This window comes from Neolamprologus brichardi, chromosome 23 (genome assembly GCF_056152115.1).
Source record: "Neolamprologus brichardi isolate AB-2024 chromosome 23, ASM5615211v1, whole genome shotgun sequence".
Lineage (NCBI taxonomy): Eukaryota > Metazoa > Chordata > Actinopteri > Cichliformes > Cichlidae > Neolamprologus > Neolamprologus brichardi.
The window spans coordinates 27,786,722-27,809,884 of NC_142125.1; the positions used below are offsets into that span (position 1 = coordinate 27,786,722).

At 40.0% G+C, this 23,163-nt stretch overlaps 2 protein-coding genes across 3 annotated transcripts in view; one reads left to right on the forward strand and one right to left on the reverse strand.

Annotated features, from left to right (window-relative positions):
* LOC148096243 (uncharacterized) overlaps nt 1-5,862 on the reverse strand; it is a 61,118-nt gene extending 55,256 nt beyond the window's left edge. Inside the window, exons 1-2 of the mRNA XM_087835749.1 lie at nt 5,845-5,862; nt 4,585-4,716 (exon numbers count right to left, since the gene is read on the reverse strand). Coding sequence (XP_087691875.1) covers nt 4,585-4,716; nt 5,845-5,862 — 150 coding nt within the window. The remainder of the gene's footprint in view (nt 1-4,584; nt 4,717-5,844) is intronic.
* ncam2a (neural cell adhesion molecule 2a) overlaps nt 1-23,163 on the forward strand; it is a 403,653-nt gene that overhangs the window by 77,703 nt on the left and 302,787 nt on the right. The gene's annotated exons all lie outside the window — the stretch shown is intronic.

The window sequence follows — 23,163 nt, forward strand, 5'->3', positions numbered from 1 at the left end:
TTTTTACACCAAACCCTGTCAGGATTTAACCCCAAAAAGGTTTAAACTTTGAAATCTAATAGATATCTAACAGTTTATTCTGCAGTTATCTTTAAACCTTGAGTATTCCTGTTTGGTTTCAATGCCCAACTCAACTCAAAATGCTTTACACATTTGAATGAGTGTTACAGCAAAAACACCATAGATCCATAATCACACACTCGGCAGGCAGGAGCCTTAATTTACTTAGACTGAGCGCCCTCATTTCCATACAAAGATGTCTCTCTTGCATAGCTGCTGTAATGAAATTAGCATGTAGTGCAGAGGCCTTTGGAGAGGTCTTATTGCACTGCAGCAACATGTTAATACTTAATGCATTCTGCCAACGAACTCCTTGATGGGTGTCTGTGGCCCGTCACTCTGAGCGTGGAAGGACTGCGTAATCACCTCTGCCTCCCTACTCCCTAACCCTCCGTCTTATTCTCTCTCTTTCATTGACAAATCAAGAAGGAGAATCTTCACTCTCTCTCAGATCCTTCTTTATCTAAAAAAAAAAATTTGCTTTCTGCTCACCCAGAGATTTTTTTTCATTCCGCACCACATCTCTACAGTGGGGCAAAAAAGTATTTAGTCAGCCACCGATTGTGCAAGTTCCCCCACTTAAAATGATGACAGAGGTCAGTAATTTGCACCAGAGGTACACTTCAACTGTGAGAGACAGAATGTGAAAAAAAAATCCATGAATTCACATGGTAGGATTTGTAAAGAATTTATTCGTAAATCAGGATGGAAAATAAGTATTTGGTCACCTCAAACAAGGAAAATCCCTGGCTCTCACAGACCTGTAACGTCTTCTGTAAGAAGCTTTTCTGTCCCCCACTCGTTACCTGTATGAATGGCACCTGTTTGACCTCATCATCTGTATAAAAGACACCTGTCCACAGCCTCAACCAGTCAGACTCCAAACTCCGCCATGGCCAAGACCAAAGAGCTTTCGAAGGACACCAGGAAAAGAATTGTAGACCTGCACCAGACTGGGAAGAGTGAATCTACAATAGGCAAGCAGCTTGGTGTGAAAAAATCAACTGTGGGAGCAATCATCAGAAAATGGAAGACATACAAGACCACTGATAATCTCCCTCGATCTGGGGCTCCACGCAAGATCTCATCCCGTGGGGTCAAAATGATCATGAGAACGGTGAGCAAAGATCCCAGAACCACACGGGGGGACCTGGTGAATGACCTGCAGAGAGCTGGGACCAAAGTAACAAAGGTCACCATCAGTAACACACTACAACGGCAGGGAATCAAATCCCGCAGTGCCAGACGTGTTCCGCTGCTGAAGCCAGTGCATGTCCAGGCCCGTCTGAAGTTTGCCAGAGAGCACATGGATGATACAGCAGAGGATTGGGAGAATGTCATGTGGTCAGATGAAACCAAAGTAGAACTTTTTGGTATAAACTCAACTCGTCGTGTTTGGAGGAAGAAGAATACTGAGTTGCATCCCAAGAACACCATACCTACTGTGAAGCATGGGGGTGGAAACATCATGCTATGGGGCTGTTTTTCTGCCAAGGGGACAGGACGACTGATCCGTGTTAAGGACAGAATGAATGGGGCCAAGTATCGTGAGATTTTGAGCCAAAACCTCCTTCCATCAGTGAGAACTTTGAAGATGAAACGAGGCTGGGTCTTCCAACATGACAATGATCCAAAACACACCGCCCGGGCAACAAAGGAGTGGCTCCGTAAGAAGCATTTGAAAGTCCTGGAGTGGCCTAGCCAGTCTCCAGACCTCAACCCCATAGAAAATCTGTGGCGGGAGTTGAAAGTCCGTGTTGCTCGGCGACAGCCCCAAAACATCACTGCTCTTGAGAAGATCTGCATGGAGGAATGGGCCAAAATACCAGCTACTGTGTGTGCAAACCTGGTAAAGACCTATAGTAAACGTTTGACCTCTGTTATTGCCAACAAAGGTTATGTTACAAAGTATTGAGTTGTATTTTTGTTATTGACCAAATACTTATTTTCCACCCTGATTTACGAATAAATTCTTTACAAATCCTACCATGTGAATTCATGGATTTTTTTTTCACATTCTGTCTCTCACAGTTGAAGTGTACCTCTGGTGCAAATTACTGACCTCTGTCATCATTTTAAGTGGGGGAACTTGCACAATCGGTGGCTGACTAAATACTTTTTTGCCCCACTGTATCTGTCTCTGTTAAATCCAATTTTTCTTTCAAATTCAAACCTGAGTTTTGTCCTGAAATTTCTTCTTCTTATTCTGGTGTCATTTTCTGTATCAGCTACTACTTCGCCTTCAGGGAAACTGAGTCATACTTAGCTGAGTTCTACTGTAGTTATCAAGGACACACAGCCCCCATTATAAAAAGAGCTGAATTGCTTCCCTGTAGAACACAAATTTGACTCCGAAAGGCCATGGCTTGTCCTTGGCTGATGTTAACATTATCCTGAAACGTAAACCTGATCTCCTTGGGTGTCAGGGGAGTCTTAATAGGTGACACCTAGTGTTTTATGTGGAGGAAGTTGCCAGAGATCCTGTGGATGCGCTTGTAACCACTCTACTGATTTGTAAGTCTTTGCGCCAACCCCAAACCATCATTTACAGATAACATATATTCTAATTTTATGTTTCCATTATTAAAAGTGTGTAATGTACTTTGGCAGGAGTGAAGTGTTCCATATATCAAGTACTTCATTTAAACATGGGTCTAAATATAAAATATGGACCTTTTTCACTCCAGAATGATAATGAAGAGATGCCATATGAAGCTGCTAAAGTGATGCATTTTCAGAAAAGTTTTGAAGAAATAGTGAAACGACCTGGTAATGAAAATATTATGTTTTGATATATCCTTGACAATTTTGGGATTTCTAAGGCTTTGTTTTATTCTAAGGAGATTGTGGTAAGTTTGCACCTAACCTTAAAGAAATGAAGAACTAATTTTTATTGATTCTGATTGTTGAAGTTATTGAGATCAGCTGATCTACAGCTGATGTTGGCCTTCATGAAGTGTTTGAACTAATGACATGCTCAAATCTATAAAAGCAATTGAAACTCTGCTTTTGACTGGCACTCATTTAATCGTCTTCTGCAGTAAGCTGGTTACTGTAATGGATTTCACTCCTTTTATTACCATACCCTTAAGTTGATCACACTGAATTGCTTTCATCATTACTATACGCTCTGCACGCAAAAGGCCTCTCGAATGACTGTGCTTAGTTACATAGTTACAAAGACTTTTAACATGTTAGCCTTACCTGGCGAATTTTCGACTTCTTCATTTTCACTTTTTAAAGGACTTCCTTACAAGATACTTTGAACTGAAGTAATTTGGTTTTACAGGTTTCTTTTGTCTGTACGGTAGCATCTAATTTCACTCTACCATACAGGCTCTACTGGGCTAATGCCTGTTATTTAGCGTAGAAGGTTTAAAAGACATCACCTTTTAGTTTTGGACCACACATCTTGAAGCTTCAACATTAGCGATTTTTAATTAGTTCTTTGTTTTTTTAAGCCAGAAATTACCATAAATGGACAATAAGGCGGGGTGCTAAGTTATCAGCTAGCTTGCTAGATTGGTTAGCAGGCTATATCCATTAACTGTTGTGTCATAAGTCGAGTCACTAAGTCTAAAGCACAGACTTTTTGAATGGTCTGCACTGCACAACGAGACAGATAATGGTCCAAAAGGCACCAACAGCACAGACTGGTTGAGATGTGCAGGTCAGTGACTCCAATTAGGCTAGGCGATGCCTAGCAGATGGCTCGGCTCCAGCGGTCTGTGTCGGGACATCTGCCAATCAAAGCAGCCACTCTTCTAACTCCAGTGTCCAGATGAATGAGTTTTGTTTTGTTTTTTTAAATTCACTTTCTTTAAAAATATTTTGAAAGGGGCAAACTATTCAGGGAAACTGAAACTATTTTTTGTATTGAACTGCAAATATTCTTCTTAATGCTCTCAAGTCAGCCATTTTTAACATGGAAATCCATGCGAGCTAACTCGCCTTTGGGGCCAATGTCAAGTGGCACTTAAAAAAACTGCAGTTTTTGGCACTTTCATGTTTTCACACCCAGAGATCACCCGTGGGGAAACAATAGCATGTTCTTCTACTGTTTTAGTTGTTTTACTAGCCACATTCTGGCGGTAGCAGTGTGTCACATCCATCCATTGATCCATCCTATACAATATATATTTTAAGGCGACCGTGGCTCAGGGGGTTCGGAAGCGCATCTGTAACCGGAAGGTCGCTCGGTTCGATCCCCGGGCTCTCTGTCCTGGTCGTTGTGTCCCTGGGCAAGACACTTTACCCTACTGCCTACTGGTGTTGGCCAGAGGGGCCGATGGCGTGATATGGCAGCCTCGCTTCTGTCAGTCTGCCCCCGGGCAGCTGTTGCTACAACTGTAGCTGCCTCCACCAGTGTGTGAATGGGAGAGTGAATGAATAGTGGCATTGTAAAGAGCTTTGGGTGCCTTGAAAAGCGCTATATAAATCCAATCCATTATTATTAAGGCAAGAAGTAGTTCTGTAAACAAATGATGCTATAACTATTTGAGTGTTAAAAAGTCGTGATTGTACATGGTCCTGCCAGGTAGGAGGTTCATCAGTGCAGTGAAGGAAGTTGTGCAGAGAGCTGGTGTGGTAGAGAACAATGCTAGGGATAGGGTGAGGTGGAGACGGATGATCTGCTGTAGTGACCCCTAAGAGCAGCTGAAAGAAAAAGAAGAAGACAGTTATCAGACGTCGAGTTTTTTGTGATATCTCTGGTTGGTAAGCCTGATAGACCTGATGAAAGGACGAAAGAATTACATTATTTTACTCTTTATTTAAAAAAAATTATAAAAAGTAAGCACTGATGTGAAAGTGCTCCTACGGGTGTAGTGATGATGAAATACAATCCTCAAGTGCTGATTTGACTAATGGTTACACAAGTTTTTATTTTTGCTTTATTTGTATTTAATTGTTTAATTTTTCTTCTAAATCTGTGCAAAACAATGCACAGCTTTATAAAAACTGTCAGACAGGATTTGATTTTCCTTCCTCAGTCACGCTGCATGAGTGAAGTTCTTACAGTCATCTTTTTATCGATTATCACGAGGTAAAAAGCAGATTTAAGTTGTTCGCGTTACAAAGCAATCTATCAGGAATGCTCTCTTACATGTATTTGATTGACTACAGCTCTGTGCTGCTGGGGGAAAATGGATTGCACTGCAGCAAAAGTTGAGTCAGGCTTGTTGCACTACAATCCTCCATTAGAGGCTGCATTTAATCAAGATAGTAATGCTAACTTTTGAGAGGCAAACAAACAAATCAATAATGCAAACACTAGCCTACAATCAGCGGGTCTCTAGTGTCCACAAAATCAGACATTAAATTGTCCGTGTGAGCAGATTCGAGCTTCGAGATATGGTGCAAGTACAATGGTAAAATAATGAAATAATCCTTTTCTCGAACCAGCGATAAATGATTTTGATTAATGGCTGAGATCATGATATTTAACAAACTAATCAAGATGAGTATTTCTGACATAATCATGCAGCCTTCTATCCATTGTATGTCTGATTATTGTTAGATCCTTCTGCTGATTATAACCCTTGTTCATTATTTTGATAATATTGTAGTAATGGTAAGTAGGTTCCATTAGATTTTGACATAATTAGATGTCATCACACATGCTATATTCTGACACAGAGAGGTGGAGGAGTGGAGGGAGAGGGAGGAGTGAAAATGGCGGGGGGGGAAATGTGAAATGACACATTGACAGCTTCTCAACGAGGCACAATCAGCTCCGCACTTCATCATATTCAAATCCCCTGCAAGGTCCCCGTGGAGCTTTACCTGCAGCATTGTTTCCATTACGGACCCAATTATCTGCCTCGATCAATAACAGCTCACAGCACCTAAATACTCAGATTGCTGGTTTGTGATGAAATGAGCTGTTGTCTCAGGTTCACTTTAATGCCCCCCTTAGGACGACGTCAGTGTCCTCAAAAGTTTGTTTAGCGGTTGCTCTTTCTTAATATCCCTTCAGTGCACTTGGGAAGGTAAGCAAATACGCCAGATGGGTGAAGGATAATGTGTTCTGTGGCCCATTAGTGGAGGAAAGAGGTATGAATACCATGAACCTCTTCTGAATATTGCTCTTCATCTGACCTCCAGATTCACAGCTCAAATGAATCGAGATACCCTGCGGTGTTTCTAAAGCGATTAGTGATGGCTGGCACCCTATAATCTGCAGTTATCACAGGCAGCCAAGTTTATTCTTACTTGAAACACTTCAAAAATGTGGAAGCTGCACACAAGAACACATTTGAATTCCCAATATAACATATTAAAATTGTCCTTTTTTCTAGCTGGTAAGTTCATCTGTGTTTGCTGAAACTTTACAGTAAAGTAGTTGTGTGTATAGAAATATGCAGATCCAGCAGATTGTTACAGGAAGGTTTATGGTTGGAATTCTGGTGACTAATAAACTTAGCTTCCATACAGGTAAGCACTGTTGGGTGCAAAACAGGCTTTGCATTAGTGAGAATCCTAATAGGTTCCAAGACTGAAAGTAAAGGACAATCAGTGGAGGTTTCACCTTACTCCAAGTTCCTAGAAACTCAATCTGGATGGGTACAGTTAAGGTCCTGTTGTTATCATAACATATATATATGCAACTACGCATTAGCATTGATAGTTTAGTTAGAAGGGCTAGAGCGTTGGCAAGCTATCCATCCCTCCATCCATCTTCCATCTTCAGGTCATGGGGGCAATATTTTTAGCACAGACCACCAAGGGACACCAGGGTGTCCCCAAGCCAGCTAAGAGCTATAATCCTTCCAGATTGTCATGTGTCTGCCTTGGGTCTCTTTCAGTGACATATGTTTTATTTTATTCTCAGTTAACTGTTGTTGACTTGACACCAGCGTGAATCTGTCCAAAAAATGTTGGCTTCTTTGACGTTTGGATGGGTCTTTGTGTTTGAAGACGCACTAGCAGCGTGGCAGTGCTGGTTGCGTGTTTGCTTGGTCTGTTGACTGTTTAAGCTACTGTATTTGCTTGCTGTACCGATATATCTTTTGATGCTGCAGCAAAGCACATGGATTTAATGTCTAAAATCATTCCTGTCTCTTGCAGTTTTGATGGCACCAAGGGCACTTCTTTTACAGTTCACAGTCTTGTTTTCTTTTTGCTAGGCTCCTGTCTCTGGCAGTCTGTCAACTTACATGGTTGTGTGAAGAAATGTGAAAGTTGTGAGGGTGTGCAACTGACATTTTAGGGTGTTTTCACAATGACAGCTTGGTGTGGTTTTTCTCAAGATTTTGTTTGCAAATTTTTAATAAAACCCATTTATTTAAATCAACGTAGAAACAGTAGAAACAGCAGTTGGTTCCACCAGCTTGTTGGAAATGCAGATGTATGACACCTTTTCCATTTTGCACTGAGTGTCAGACAGGCTGTCTAAAAGGCGTAATGTACTGATGTTGTGCAGTTGTGTTTTTGGACTTTGCTTCTCTTTGTGTGAAAACTTATTTTCCCAGGTGCTATGGCTGTAAGCACACGCACTAAATTGCTCTGAAAAACCACTGACAACATACTGGTCAGAAATGATTGCCATGATGGAAAACAAATGGGGAAAAAATCACACCCAAGGGCAAGTTGCCTGAATAGTGCTGTAAATATCCAAATCGAGCCATAGTGGAGGTAATATTCGAAAGCCATTTTGGAATCACTCTTAACAGGATCTCTGGCTTAGCACTAAAGTGTGGCTGGAGGATTATTCTACCTCTGAAGGACCATTTAAGCCTCAGCCCTGCCATTTCACATATTTTGTAGCCCGTGTATTACCTCAGGCCCAGGGCCATCAAATCACCAAACATGACTGGCAGCTGTAAGATAAATGACAGCCATCATATTGGAAGTAGCAGGGATGATTGGAGGAAGTATGTGACTGTGTCATGGCCAAGAAAAAAAAAGACACATGGACACAGGTGGCAACTAAAGGTGTCAGGCTGATCTATTAGAAACTGTCTAGAAAACCCTTGACCTGATGACTCATTCCTCTACATCTGTTATACTCCCTTCCTCTCTTTCTTACATTCCCATCTTTTATGTTTTCTTAGACACAAACACTTTTTATTCTGTTTGTACTGCAGCTTAGAGGCTCACATGTGTGCATGTAAACTGAAATCGTTGCTGTATATCATAGACGCTCATCTCTGGGAAAGCCAAACAAACCAAAGTAATTGTTTTGTTTTTAATAAGCAATGAAGAAAGCAATGATTACACATGTCACTCCTGTTGGTTTATGTTTAAAAGGAAGAACAACATTAAACTGAACTGAACAGCTATTGAGATCTTTTGATTGATACTGAAGAAAGTTGCCATGGTACCTCTCTGTAATATCATATATTAATGCACTGTTCATCATGAATATAGATGAATACTGTAAATGGTTATGAATTTAGGGGAAAAAAACTAACAGGCTACTGATTGTAGCTGTAGCGTGCTTTCATGTTGAATCAGAGCTGTACTGGCTTATTGTTATGAATTTGTGGTTGGATTTCACTGTTTGTGTTTTGCTAGTAGCGGAGCGTCCTGACAAAGTCTCAGGGCAGCATTCAGCAGCATTCCTGTAACCAGGGAGTGGAAGAAGTGGGTAACGTGTGACAAAAGCTGATATTTTGTCAGTTTAAAAAAGAAACCAAAAAGAAATCAAGGTAGATGTTTAACAACACTCACATTGAGATTGTTCAGTGACGTGTTTAAAGTGTTAGCATAAACCTTACCGTGCCATATGTGCCCCACAGAATTATATTTTCATGATACTATACTACTGCGATTTCAAACTTTTACAGACATGTTTGCTTTATCAATATCTGTTTTATCTATTAAGATAAAAAATTCAGTCTGCTCTTCTCACTTCAGTTATTTTTACTGCAGCAAAATGAGACAAAATGGTCAAGCAGACCAACATTGTCAATAAACTGCCTGTGTTAATGCAAGTTAATGCAAATGTTTCTGCCATACTCTACTGTCCTCAAATTTACACTTCACGGTGTCTATGAAGAAAAACATGAAGACAGTGTCACATGTCCGGGTTTCAGTATCTTGACTATTTGATAAAAGTGCTCCTTTTCCACAACCATGGCCGCCTGTCCTCTTTGCACATAAAGTAGGTGGTGGATTGTGTTATTGCCTTAGCTCGCTCTGAACTGGGAAGTAGCTTTATCAAGCTGTGTTTGATGGTTTTTCAGTTGAGCTAGCTTTGCCGTCTCCAGCTAATGTTACCAGGATATAGAGTATTTTACTTTCATACAAATCACTTGCATCACATGCATTTCCTTTGTCCCAGCCTTTTTCATAAAATAAAAAATAGGCCTGTATATTTGACTTAAACCCAGACTGCGCTGTTCTGATTTGTTTCTTCATCTTTGTTTTACCAACTTTCGCCTTCTTGCCGGCTGCCATCTTTGTAATCTCTCATAAAAACAACAACAAAAATCAACAGTGCCAACTGATGTACTCCAAAAGCAAGTGATTTTAATTTTATGTAATAAAATAAAGCATGACTGTATTGATTTGGCAGCACAGTGGCACGGTGGTTAGCACTGTTGCCGCACAGCAAGAAGGTCCTGAGTTCAATTCCAACATCAGGCCGGGGTCTTTCTGTGTGGAGTTTGCATGTTCTCCTCGTGTTTGCGTGGGTTCCCTCCGGGTACTCCGGCTTCCTCCCACCGTCCAAAGACATGCAGCTTGTGGGGATAGGTTAATTGGATAATCCAAATTGCCATTAGGTGTGAATGTGTGAGTGAATGTGAGTGCGAATGGTTGTCTGTCCCTGTGTGTTGGCCCTGCGACAGACTGGCGACCTGTCCAGGGTGTACCCCGCCTCTCGCCCTATGACAGCTGAGATAGGCTCCAGCGCCCCCCGCGACCCTGAAAAGGATAAGCGGAAGCGAATGGATGGATGTATTGATTTGATACATAAATTTTGCAGGACTCTGCTATTTTGATCCGACCTCTAGAAACAGTATAATGGAAACCAACAGCTGACATTCACAGCATTCTAATATTCTATTACAGTGATAAACTACGAGGCCCATTTAGCTTGAAGAGCAAATAAATTCCAAATTCATCATTATTTACATCAAATAGAATAAAACAAAATCTTTTGTTTTGTCACCACTCCTTATAATATTAATTATAACAACTGTTGATTTATACATAAGCTTTTACCCTGTCTTATCTCCTCCTGCCTTAAACACTCTCAGTTCTTTGTCATCATCTGCAGTTTCCTTCTGCATCTGCCAAACAACAGAGCAAGGACATCAGAAGTATATTGGTAATCATTACGCTGCCTGCCTTGCTTTATTTTACAAGCTTACTAATTACTGCTTGTGCCATAGCTCGTTTCCCCCGGAGGCCCCACCCCCACCTCTCTGCGTGTGTCTTCCTCTCTCCTCTGCCCTCCATTGATCACAGCTCGGGAAAAGTAAACTTTCCGAGTGCCTTTTATTCCTTTTTCCTGAATGATTCCCAGTTGAGCAACCTGATTGCATGAGCGCTAGCAAAGATGCTAATTTGTTCTTGACTAGTGGAGTAAAAATCATCAAGGAGTACCTCAGGAGAGTGCAGGTTTGTGTGACTGCTTGCACATAAAGCTGGTTCCACTGTGTAAAATCTGAAGCTGTGAGACTTCCAACAATAGTTTTAGATCAAAGATAAACTAATATTTGCAAAAGCGTATCACACAATTTCCTAATAAGGCTTTGTAGGAGGTATTACTTGATATTGTGTTGAAAAACCATATCACAGAACTAATTACTTTCTTTTTCTCTTTTTGTTTCATGCTTTCGTCCCATGTGGATTATCTACATAGGTAAGTCACTGTTCAGCGCACACACACACACACACACACACACATAGACAATTGTTTGTCTTTGTGCTAGCATCTCCAAACGGCTGTCCACCCTCTACAGCATCTACACCATCTGCATCTCTCTAATGTACTGTACAGTAATTGATACCTGTGCAGTGTGCACCACATATGGTCTCCACTGCAGAGAATAGGCGTTGTTGTTGTTCACATTCAAGTATGACAGATGTGTGTATCCTGTTGTGATGATGCAGGGACATTACGAATGCATGCAGAAAGCAATTCATCACTGACAGCCGTGGTGCTTCAGTGGCTGTGACTGGGAGGGCGTTTGATTGAAACTCATGACATTTCCTGTGTGTGCATGTGTCATGGCAGTGTTCTCACATGTAATGAATTTTTATCACCTTTGAAAAGAGGAAATCAACAGGCTGCTCAGAGGCTGCTTTAAAAAAATCCCATGGATGGAGGAGAGGAGAAAGTGGAATGATATTTTTGGGTTTTATGGCAGAAATGAGTTCATGCATTTTCTGTCGAAGACCACCTTGTGGCTGTATATGAGGCGCTGCTTGGCACGTGACTGTTTTATTAATTCTGTTTCTTCTTTTTCCTCTACAAGTTATTGCGAGGTTTTGGTGAACGCACGGTTTCAACTAGTTTTTGTGTATATTTTAGGCATTTTCCTTGACAGCGCCTCAGTGAATGATACAGCAGCTGTCGACTGATACTTTTAAGTTTGTTAGAGTGAAAAAGGTCGACTTTAATGACTACATTCTGATATTTCAGTGCAGATGCAGACACTCAGGAATATAGCCTGAAAAACTGCTCCTCTATTTTCTACTTGTAAGATATGAGGCTCCTGTCTGAGTCGAAGCTTGTACTCTTCTTTGAGGAGATGTAAATGTGTGCAATACCAGGAAAATGTAGATTTAATCATGTCTGGCTACACTTACTTTAAGGTGTCACTTAAGAAGGAGCAGGACTCTGGAGGTCCAGTATGACGACTGTGTAGGGAAACGCTTGAGATTCTGAACATGTCAGAGGAAGCTCTAGCTAACCTTGTAAAAGGACCTAAGGACCAGTCTGCTGCTGAACTTAAATCAACTCTTTGGACCTACTTTCACTCAGAAAATGTTTTCCTTCCACTCTGTGCATTTTCTCTCCAAACCTAAGGAAGCTCAGCATTGGCAGCACCTAAAATTCTTGGTGCAAAAATACCCTTAGCTTATAGCCTTTGGTTTATAACACGGCTCACATCTCTCTGGATGGGAACAGGTCAACTGCTGGAATGTTGTCATGTTTAATGTCACATCTTTTTCTCATGCAAATTAAAATCAAGAAGGGCTGGAACACTTGTCAATATCAGCAGAGCAGAAAACTTTAATGAAGAAGTCTTGACCTGGCAACAAGAAGCGATCTGAAGGTCTTAGGCACTTCCAGGACCAAAGTATTAGGCACAGAACCCATTGTTTTTCTTTTTCTTAACCCCAGTGACCAACATGATACCCATGGCAATGTTTGTCAAACTGGAGATCATTTTATATAATGTGTCTAGAAACCAAACTGTAACTGCAGAGATAATGTATACTGTTGGGCCACTAAAGGCGACTACAGTTGGTTATTTGTCAGCAGCATTATTTCTTGCAAACAATTTCACTTTTTTAAAATTATAACTTGTTTAATACCCTGTAAAATATATTTGGTCTGTGTAGACTGCAGGATTGACCTCATTCAATACTATTATTAGAGGTATTAACAGGTTTGTCTTGCTCACAGCTTCTTTATATGACAGGGTTAGGGTTTGTAAAATAAGGCAAAGTAATTAAAGTAATTAAAGTTTTGGAAGTGTTTGGAAGCATTGCTCATGCCAACTGATTCTGTATAAATGACAGATGCAGGATCATCTGAAAAACTTTTGGCTCTGAAAAGTAAAGACTGCGTTCTTTCTTTAAAAAGAAGTCTGTGAATAGAGATCACTGAACCACTGCAGAGAGATTAGACCTGGGAATTGTTCAGTGTGCCTGGACCACTGAGAGGCCAGTGAGTATCACCTATATGTGATTATGATCTGGTGTGTTTGACGTATGCAGGCATACAGGCAGATAGTCATCTCTGGTTAATATGTTATTAGGTTGTGCCTGTGACTGTTAGTGAGAAAGAAACAAAGTAAACAATTATAAACATCACTACAACTTTTGTAACAAAACCTAATGAAACACTTAACTCTCAGATCACAATATGGCAAGTTTGAAGAAGCTAACAAAGGGAGAGTGGCTAAAGCTAAAGCTAGCCAGACCTCAGAGCTATCCAAAAGTTTGCAGCCTTGCTTTGATTCTCGGTATGAGCAGTGAAAGGATCAAAGCGCTATAAGGAAACATTTAAAGAAGAGAAAAGGGTTGATGTCCTGGTATCAGGTAAACTTATAGATATGCTGGAAAATTATGTAAGCACCTCATATTTGTTTAGTTTTAGAAATCTGCTGCACTTTGTTTGGTGCAATTCGTCAGATAAAGGTGGATGTAGAGGAACTCACTTCTTTCCAGTAGCAGAGCACCATTTTCAGTTGTTTCAGGGAGAAAATCTTTGCAATTTTTTCATCTTGTAAAAATTCTTCAAACTTTAAAAGCTTTCACTGAAGGAAAGTTGATTATGTAGCTGTGAGCCATGGTTCTTAGAAACAAAATCAGAATTAGCAAACATTAGTTTCACAGGGCATGCTTAAAAGTGTCAGCCAAGAAAATTACAAATGCTGCATTTCTGTCTGAGAAAATTCTCCTGCTTCATACTTAAAACAATAAAAACTTAATAGGACACATTAGAATATCTCTCTTTTACTAATTTCAAGTTTATTTCATACAGCATGGTGTTGATTTTAGAGTAAAATGAACAATACAGCAAGATATTCTTTAGGTTATGACTACTTTGTGATTTCCATTTGTCATGTATATCCTGTGCCTTCATCCATCATTTATTTACAGTCCATATTTGTGTTATATGTTTGTATATGTTTGTATATAAAATGTAGTAATTGGTAAGTTTAATGAATGATTAATGGGAAATTTCTGCTGGGCTCCGATTGTCAGAAACCCTGTTAGAGGTGGTCGATTTATCCAGTAGCGTTTGGACTCATTTCTACAGCATAAATTCAGAGTAACGAGAGTCTTCCTGCTTATCAGAACATACTGCCTCCTCTACCACTTTAAAATTAATTTCTATTCTATACAGCAGCTCTGCTTTTCATCTTTACCAATTTAAACTCACAGCAGAATTAGAAAACATGTCGACTTCAAAAGAATGAGAACACAGAATTTAACCCAAAAGGCATCAAATCCAGCAGACGTAAATCCAGCAGAGAACACAGAATTTAACCCAAAAGGCATCAAATCCAGCAGACGTAAAGATGCAAATCTTTATCACTGCCTTACTATCGACTAAATGTGCAGATCCAAGACTGGTCAGACTCGTTTTGGTGCACTCATGCAACAGTAATAACTTAGCCTGCCACCAGCATTCATTTAGGAACTTGGTTGGCCTACCGTCACAGTTTTTAGGGATTTGACAGGAAGTGCCTGGAGAGCAGAAGAAAAGCTGCGGAAAAAAATCCTCATAAAATCTAAAAAAACAAGACGACCTCGGCCAGAGAAACCTTGAACCCTTCTAATAACACATTCCGACTCATTTGGTATTAAAACATAATAGCTGCATCACTTCTCCTGAGTATAAAACTTGTTTTCAAATGGCATTTTTAAATTTATGGCCAATCTTCATTCAACCCACTTTCTCCCCTCCATTTCTATTGTGCCATATCTCACTCAAACACACGCCAGACTAATAGCAAATCGTAGCAGACCAGAATTTATTGTCTGCCCTGTAATTTCCTTCCCCAGGAGTTAGAGAGGTTACCTTTTATCCTCAAAGATCGCACATTACTGCTCTAAGTGCCTTTTTTACTGCCACACACTATCATCCAAGCTTAAACTGGCTGCAGATATATTAAAAGCCTTTTTTAAGTGGGTGGTCATTTGAGGAAGCGGCGCAACTACAGCATCCTCCTCCCTCGCACTTCTGTCAGCGCTTTTTTACCCTTGTTGTCTTCAGGGTGTATTTCACATGAACCAAGACTTTTTGTCATGTCTTTATCGTGTGTTAGTAGATGCATAAAACTCAAGTGTTCAGTCATAAAGGGTTCTGATTGCACATTTGATACAGATGTTAAAGCAGAGAAGGATGGATGAGCACTAGCTTGGCAATCACTTCTCTTCCTCAGGTTCGTCCTCTTGTCTAAGGGGGAGAAAGACTTTCTCTTTTGAAGTCACAGTCTCTTGTTTAAAATATTTCTAGGTCAGGTTACTAACCCTGGCATCATTTCTAAATCACATGAAGACTTAAGAGACTCGTGGTTAAAGTAAAATCCCTGCAATTAACGACAGAGCCTAAATCACAGACCTCTGTGTGTGCCAGTATGACTTTAACAAGTGCTGGGTGTCTTGTTTGCATTTCTTTTGAACAAGGCGACCATTGTAAGTGTTGAATTCAGCTGCGGCTCAGTAGGGGTATCAGCTGAATTCCTCCAAGGTCAATTAACAATAAAGGAGTGAACACAAAGTCCCTGAAAATTCAAGCAAAAAGAGCCCCTCGGGATTGGCAGCATAGCAGTTATGATACTAACATTAATAATAGCAAACTCTCCATTTCTAGCTACAGTGCTTTGTCAAAGGGAGCCAAAAGTAAACTGAACAAGCTATTCGTTGTTTCATCAGTTGAACGCTTTTAAAGAAATGTTTGGATTTTATTCACGCAGTGAGGATTGAGGTCCTATGCAATAGTCTTGAACCAACAAATTACTAGTACCTTAATAAAGCTTAATAGTGTGGCATTATTACCAAGCTACTAGTAATTTATAGTAAGTGCTTAATTCATCATTTATATAGCATTACTGCTCCTTAGCATGTCATTTATATGTACAGATATATCATTATGACTGTGATTATGATTATAATTGTTACTAGCAGTCAAAGGTGTACATGATGCAACAATAACAGTAACAGATGGATAAATATATCTATATTTATAAATGACATACAAAGGAGGAGTAATGATATATAAATGATATATAAATTAAGCGCTTACTAATACCTACAAAACCTGTATTCACATTTCTATAAGTAGTCTTCAGGAATAGTTCTGCAGGCTTCTTGAAGGACATTCAAAGTTCTTCTTTGGATGTTTCTGCATTTTGTTTGGCTCTCTGTTAAGATGATCCCACACGTCTTCAGTAATGTTGAGGTCTGGGCTCTGGGGAGGCCAATCCATGACTGATACATTTTTTCCATACAGGTGTGCTTTAACAACATTGGCATTGTGTTTGGGATCTCTTCTGGAAATCGAATTCTTTCAACATGGTATTGCATGGTGGATCAAGATCTGGATTCTGTGTTCATAATTCTATCAATTTTGACATGATCTCCACAACCACTGGCTGAAATGCAAACCAAACCATGACAGAGCCTCCCCAGTGTTTCATAGATGGCTGTAAACACTCACTGTTGTACCTCCGTACATACAGCTTCAGCTGAAAATAAGACTGGTGCTCTCCATCAACGAGGGTAAAATTTTTTTTAAGAGTATCTAAAATATATAACATAAATGTTGTTTTATGAGCATTTCTAGGACTTAACTTGAACACCATGGTACTCATACTGTAAACACATGTGTTGCCATCAAATCAAAGTGTCAACATGCTGACCTTTGAATACTGAAATAGCTCTTAGCGCTGTTTGAAAGCCATTCTCAAACAGAAAAAAAGAGCAAAAGGGTACGTTCAAGAATATGTCAGATGTGAACCTCCCGCTGTAGCTTCATATTATATTATATTATATTTTGCACTTGGTGAAAATAAGTCAAGAGCTGTGTGGTTGTTAAATAGCAGATACTGGATATTTTTAAAGTAGTAAAAAACTGAAAAAAAAGCAATGTTTTCTTTTTAAAATAGGAGAGCTTAGCAACTGAGCCACTGACTACACACTAGCCCAAACAAGGGATACAATAGTCACCAGATAGTTGATTTGAAGGGGATTCAAGTTTATTGGATGAAATGAAATGATATATAAAGTTAGAGTGCCTGTGCTCCAGTGTTTGTTTTTCAAAGCTGTCTGTTGATGCCTTGCTTGTGAAATACAGGCTCAAGGTTTCAAGATCACCTCTGCTACCAGGGGAGGAAGGCGCTAACTGCTCTCTGATTCCCAGGTATTGTATTGATTGAGCTCTCAGCAGGAGTGTCGTCCTGTCGTTGCGCTCTCTGCCTCTCTTCCCAGAGACGCAGAAGGTCAATTGCAACGGGGGCCTGACTTTGTGAGTCTGACACATTTAAGGGGGCGAGGATTTGAGGAATGTTTCTGCGACGTGGAAGGGAGACGGATCGAATGCGAGGACCTCTGACACGTCCTCTCCTGAAATGTTAAAAGAAAGAAAATCAACCCATGACATGAAAGTAAAGACAACGAGTCGTGGGGAAGGGGGAGGATGTAATGAAGGGCGGATTTCACTGGAGATCTCTCTGGAAATTGGCTGGCCCTTTGGAGTCTGTGACATTTCTTTGAAAGTGCTTTGGGCAGCAGATTCAAACTGTGACTCACGTTGTTGGCATGCAGTGGAGACGATCCGGCGTGTCTTAGAAGAATAACTAAATGCCTGAATGAAGCCACCTTTCCTCTGGCTTTATTAGACTAAAATGGGCATGCTGATCCACACTCCGTAGGTTGAATGACTCATCCAAATATATTTATCACAGTCTGTTTCCAGCTGTGCTGTGCATACATGCAGAAATGGGAATGATTTTGCCAAGCAGCTGGAAATGAACAACTAACACCGCGCTTTTTGGGACTATTAACACTTTAAAACATGTTTTTTTTTTGGTATGATAATTGGCTTGTGAACTGTCTTGTAAAATCTCCACGGTAGGTAATAGGCAAAACAACTTCAGTTGAAATATTTTCCATTTTCTTAATATTTTCATCTAATACTCTCATTTCACTGAACTCCACATGTACATTTAGATTTAGAGTACCAAAGCTATTTATGCGTCTCCTTGTTTCTTTGTGTAGTTCTCAAGTGAAAGCAACAATTCTTGTCTCTAGCCTGTGGGCTGTCTTCAGGGTTGTCTCCACCCATCTAAAAACACCGTGCCCTGCAGCCTTTCCCATATTATCACATGGGGTTTGCAGTTTGGCGTGTATGTACGTGTGCTCCCGATGAGGTTGAACCTGCACGTTTCTCGCTGCTCAGCATCGGGCCCGTGGCAATGAGTGAGGGCTTCTTTCAGGAGAGCTGTAAGTGCTAGCTTGAATTGGTCATTTGTTATATTGACTGCGCACTGAAGGCTTCACATTGATTTCCCATCGATGTGTAGGTGAGCAGTAGATAAGCCAGCAGACGGAAGGAGATAAGCGCCTGTCGTTTTCCCTGACAGCTATGGAGGCCACAAAGGACGTCACAAAGTCAGATGTCTCGCAAAGTCACCCACTACACCCGAAACACACACGAGCTCTGAAGCATTTTCATACTTAGTCCAACCTCTTGCCACATAGCACTGCGAGGCTGCTATATTGAATTAGCTATCGTCTCTGTCACGTTAGAAGTCCTCTTCCTGACAGGACCGTATCAATCAACTGATTCATGCTTATTAGATTAAACTATGGGGGTGTCACGTCGTTAATGTGAAAAATGGGACGTTGGAGCGAGTGGATGGAAAATCTATTTCAACAAAGGGCCAAGAGTCAGAAGAAGAACGTCAAACATTACTAATAGTAATGTTTGGAGTTTGAACTAAGGACATTAATATTGAATAAATGACACTGTAATCTGTAATCTTCATGCATGGGAATTTGGATGTTGGGTTTTTTAAAATTCATTCTAGAAACATAGACATTTTGCTCATGTTACTGTTAAAGTGTATTTTATACATTCAGATGTAAAAGGTTTGTAATTTGTGGTACATTTCAATGTTTTTCCCTTGTGGGATCAATAACATATCTATCTATCTGTTAATATAGATTACATGTGTTTAAATAAATATAAATTGCACATTGTTTAAAAACAGTTATGATGGCACTTACAGAAAATGAGAATCCCTGTTCCACCAAATCCCAGAGGCGCTCTGTTGCATTAAGATCTGCTTACTGAGAAAGACGAAAGAGATGATTTGAGGTTCACTGTAGTCAATAATGGTTGGACATGGTCAGCAGCAACAATAGAAGCCAAAATGTTCCAACACATATCCACCACACCATTAAACCGCCACCACCAGTATGACCTATTTTTACAAGGCAGAACTGATCCATGCTTTTGTGTTGTTTACACCAAATTCTGACCCTACCATCAAAATTTCACAGCAGAAATAAGATTCTTCAGGTCCATTTTTTCCAATCTAATGTTGTTCATTTTTTTGAGCCTGTGTGAAGTACAGCCTCAGTTTCCTGTTTCCAAAAGTTGATTCTGTTCATTTGGACGTAGCGTTTTGTGGGAGAAACGTTTCGTCACTCATCCAAGTGACAAGTGAGTTTCCTGTTGTTAGCTGAGTGGAGTGGCACCTGGTGTGGTCTTCTGCTGCTGCTTCGGAGATGCTCTTTTCATACCCTGGTTTTAACAAGTGCTATAGGCTCGAAGCAGCCTGACCATTCTCCTCACATCTCTGGCACCAACATGGCATTTTATTCATATATTTTCTCTTGTAAGACCATTATCTATAAACCCTAGAAAGGATTTATTTATAGGAGCTGTTTTTCCAAGTCATTTCATTATTGTCTCTTTGCTTTAACTGCTGATGATGGCTGCCACCAAGAGTGAGAGGAAGAGAACTTGCTAATATGTTGTCACTATTTTTCTTCAGCTGACACTAAAATGTGTCCATTATTGCTTCCTTCCGGAGGTCTTTTTCCCTCTAACATATTAAATTTAATTCACTTTTATTTATATAATGCCAAATCACAAAAACTGTTGCCTCAAGGTGCTTTATATTGTAATGTAAAGACCCTATGATAATACAAAGAAAAAAAAGAAATGACAGCTGTCATTAGTATTAGTGCTTTTTGTAAAACTCTCTATATATTCAGTTACAAGCTACTAGTGTTTTAACAATGTTCATGCTTCATTAACCTTGTGGATTATGGAACAACAGCGGGCGAAGGGACATTTGCTCTCTTAAGAGAGCACTATCCCCCAGGCCTGGTGCTGCAGGTACTTGTGTTGCTTGACTTAAAGTCCGAGAGCAAAAATCTCTCCTGAGAAGAAAACACCACGGATTACATTAAAAACATGAACAACTGCAGACTCATAGTGGTACAAATGTGTGCCTAATTCTAGGAAGACATATGGTAAATATTATCTGCACAGTGATGGGTATACATTACGACATAGCTGTGTATTAGCACCTCCAAATGGCTTTTCAAAGTATTCTAATTATATTTGCATCCAGCTTTTTGTGCTTCTTGTACTCATAAGCAGGCCTAAAAATAATTGTTGCTAATATCTCGACTGTCAGACTCCATCAAAATCTGCTTAGCCTTAAATGACAGCAAGAGGGTTTTTCTTTTCCCTTTTTTCCTTTTGCTTAATGTATTATTTAAAGATTACATCGTCCAGCCTGTTTCATCCTCAGCTAAACTAATTTTAAAAGATATATAAATATATTTTCCACTCGCATTGAGAGATTGAGAGGCTCAAACTTTCTGATGTGAATCTGCAGATAAAGCCATTCTCACAAATTTAACAATGCCCTGTCAAAACAATGGAAGGCAACATGAACAAAAACTTTATTCTGAAGTGGGTTTTGGCAGTCTGAATAATAGCAGAAATATCGCTGCAGACTTCTGGAACAAAGACATTGTTCCTGTGGCGCTCCAGTGCCAAATTTCACAACCCTGTAAATGGCCATTAAAAAGCACTGTGAATAATGCATAGGGACGCTAGCCAGTTCCTTTTTTCCTCTGTTCCTGCTTTCTCCAGGGCTAGCTAATGGCAAAGCAGAATCACATGGTAGTGCAGTCTGAGGCACTTAGTCTCTTCGCTTTCCAGCTCGCTTTGCCAGTCTAAAAGATCCTCAGACGTCTCTTTTTCTTCTAACAGCGTCATTCTGCACCTCTTCTTTTCCTGTCCGCTTGCCGTCGCTCATTTGCTCCTGGGCTTTAATGGAAAAGGGAAGCAATTTGATAGGCTCCCGTCTAAAGTCTTCTGACACACTCTCCTGTGGTTTGTGTACCACAGTGGGTGTCCACGTGTCTCATTTCCCCCCCAGGGAGAAGTGAGCAATGTTCATCCATCCGGGCCTCCACAGGAGCAAAGGAAGTGGGAGTCAGAGGGTGTTGATTAAAGGAATGGCAGGATGGGAAAGAAAAAAATGGGGAGAGGGTTGTTGAAAAGGAAGAAGAGAAATGAGGTGACTAGAGGGAGTTGCAGTGGGAAGTGTGTTGTGGCAGCAAAGAGGCTTTGGTAGCTCCTCAGTGGCCTTTTTTTTACTGTATCATCCAAGACACAGTCCCTTAGGGGGGTCTTTGAAAGAAGTGATTTGCCTCTTTTCTGTGGCTTTGTTCCAGCAGCGCTTGCTGTTGGCTGGAACCTCAAGGGAATGTAACGCATAGGAAAGTGAGACTTTGTTACTAAATTTATACCATGTTTAAAAGACAATGCATTTCTGTGTCTATCTATCAATCTATCTACCTCTATAGATCGATAGATAGATGTAAATACTGTATAATACTATATATATATATATGTGTGTGTGTGTGTGTGTGTGTGTGTGTTTTAAACAAATATATAAATATATACTGGGGAGGCTAATTCCACTAAAAAACCTTAGTGAGGGACTGTAGGTTGAAAATTACGAAAATTATTTTTGGACTGTAGCGACTGCCACCAAATAAAGCTGATCTAAGTGTTGCAAATAAATGACTTCTTTTACCAAACTGAGACAGTTTAAAGAAAGTAACATCTCATATCATCCACACCTTGTCTGTATGTTCACAGGAAAAGCAGCACGGCAGCGGCACAATGTCAAATGCTCCAAGTTCTTTATAGTGTCTAAACTTTTTTTTTTTTTTACCATTTTACTGTGCTCACTGTGCAATAAATAATCATGTCCTTTGGTATATAACTGAATAACATTAAGTAATTTTGTGCTGCACTTGTAAAATGTAAAAAAAAACAGCATTGTAGCATTATAATAATGAACTGTGTAAAATAGATGGACATAACCACCATGTTGTAACCATAAGTTTGTAGATATGCATTTTAGAACCTTTGTTAGTATGTTTGAATCACTCAGACAAAGGTTTATGAAAATTTGACTTAAGTAGCATCCAGATAACACAGTAAAACTTCGGCAGTTGGTTCAATCCCAGACTTGAGTTAGCTAAGGTATCGCTGAGCAGCAAGCTCTTTACATCTAACTGTTAGACCAAAATGATTGTGACCACGTGCAATGAACATGCAGCCTTGTTGTCTTTTCAAAGATTGAGTTCAGATCTGTAACCACATACAATCAGTTTGCTATCCTCAAAGCTTTGGGTCTGATTCTGACTGGTGTGTCATGACCGCAAAAAGACAAGAGTCAAATTGCCAATTACATGCAATCTGACGTATCTGTGATAAGTCAGTCAAAACTGAAAATCTGGGTTTTTATTTTTAATTCACATTAACAAGAATTTTATTTTGATTATTTTGATTAATTCTAAACAATGTTTAATAGATATGAAAACGAATTTCAGACTTTACCAAAGAAAAAGTGACACAGTTGCTCCAGGATGGCGATTTAACAGGAAAATAACATTTCACAATGGCATTCAGCGACCTTGCTTCTAAATGGGAACATAATCAAAATACAGCTACTGTACTTGGCAAGCAGTTGACTCGAGTACCCTATTGCATAGAGACATGTCACAGGAGAGTTGTGCTCATCAGCACAGACTTACTCAGATTGATCGGAAGATGCTGGCAATCTGTCTGCGTCTATAAATTAGATGGCAATTATTTGCAGAACTTTGCTAATCTGTCAGAGAGTGATTGCAGAATGTCTGACTCGACTCAGTTTGTGCTGATGAGCACAACTCTACTGTGACACGTCTCTTTGTAATAGGGAACAAGCTGTATTCTGTTTATATTTAGAAGCAAGGTTGCCAAATACTTGTGCAATTTTGCAGTTAAATCACCATCCTGCAGTGACTATGTCACTATTGTGGTGGAAATTCTGCATTTTTGTTTCATATCTATGAGATTCTCTGTGGACACTGAGTGTTTGGAGA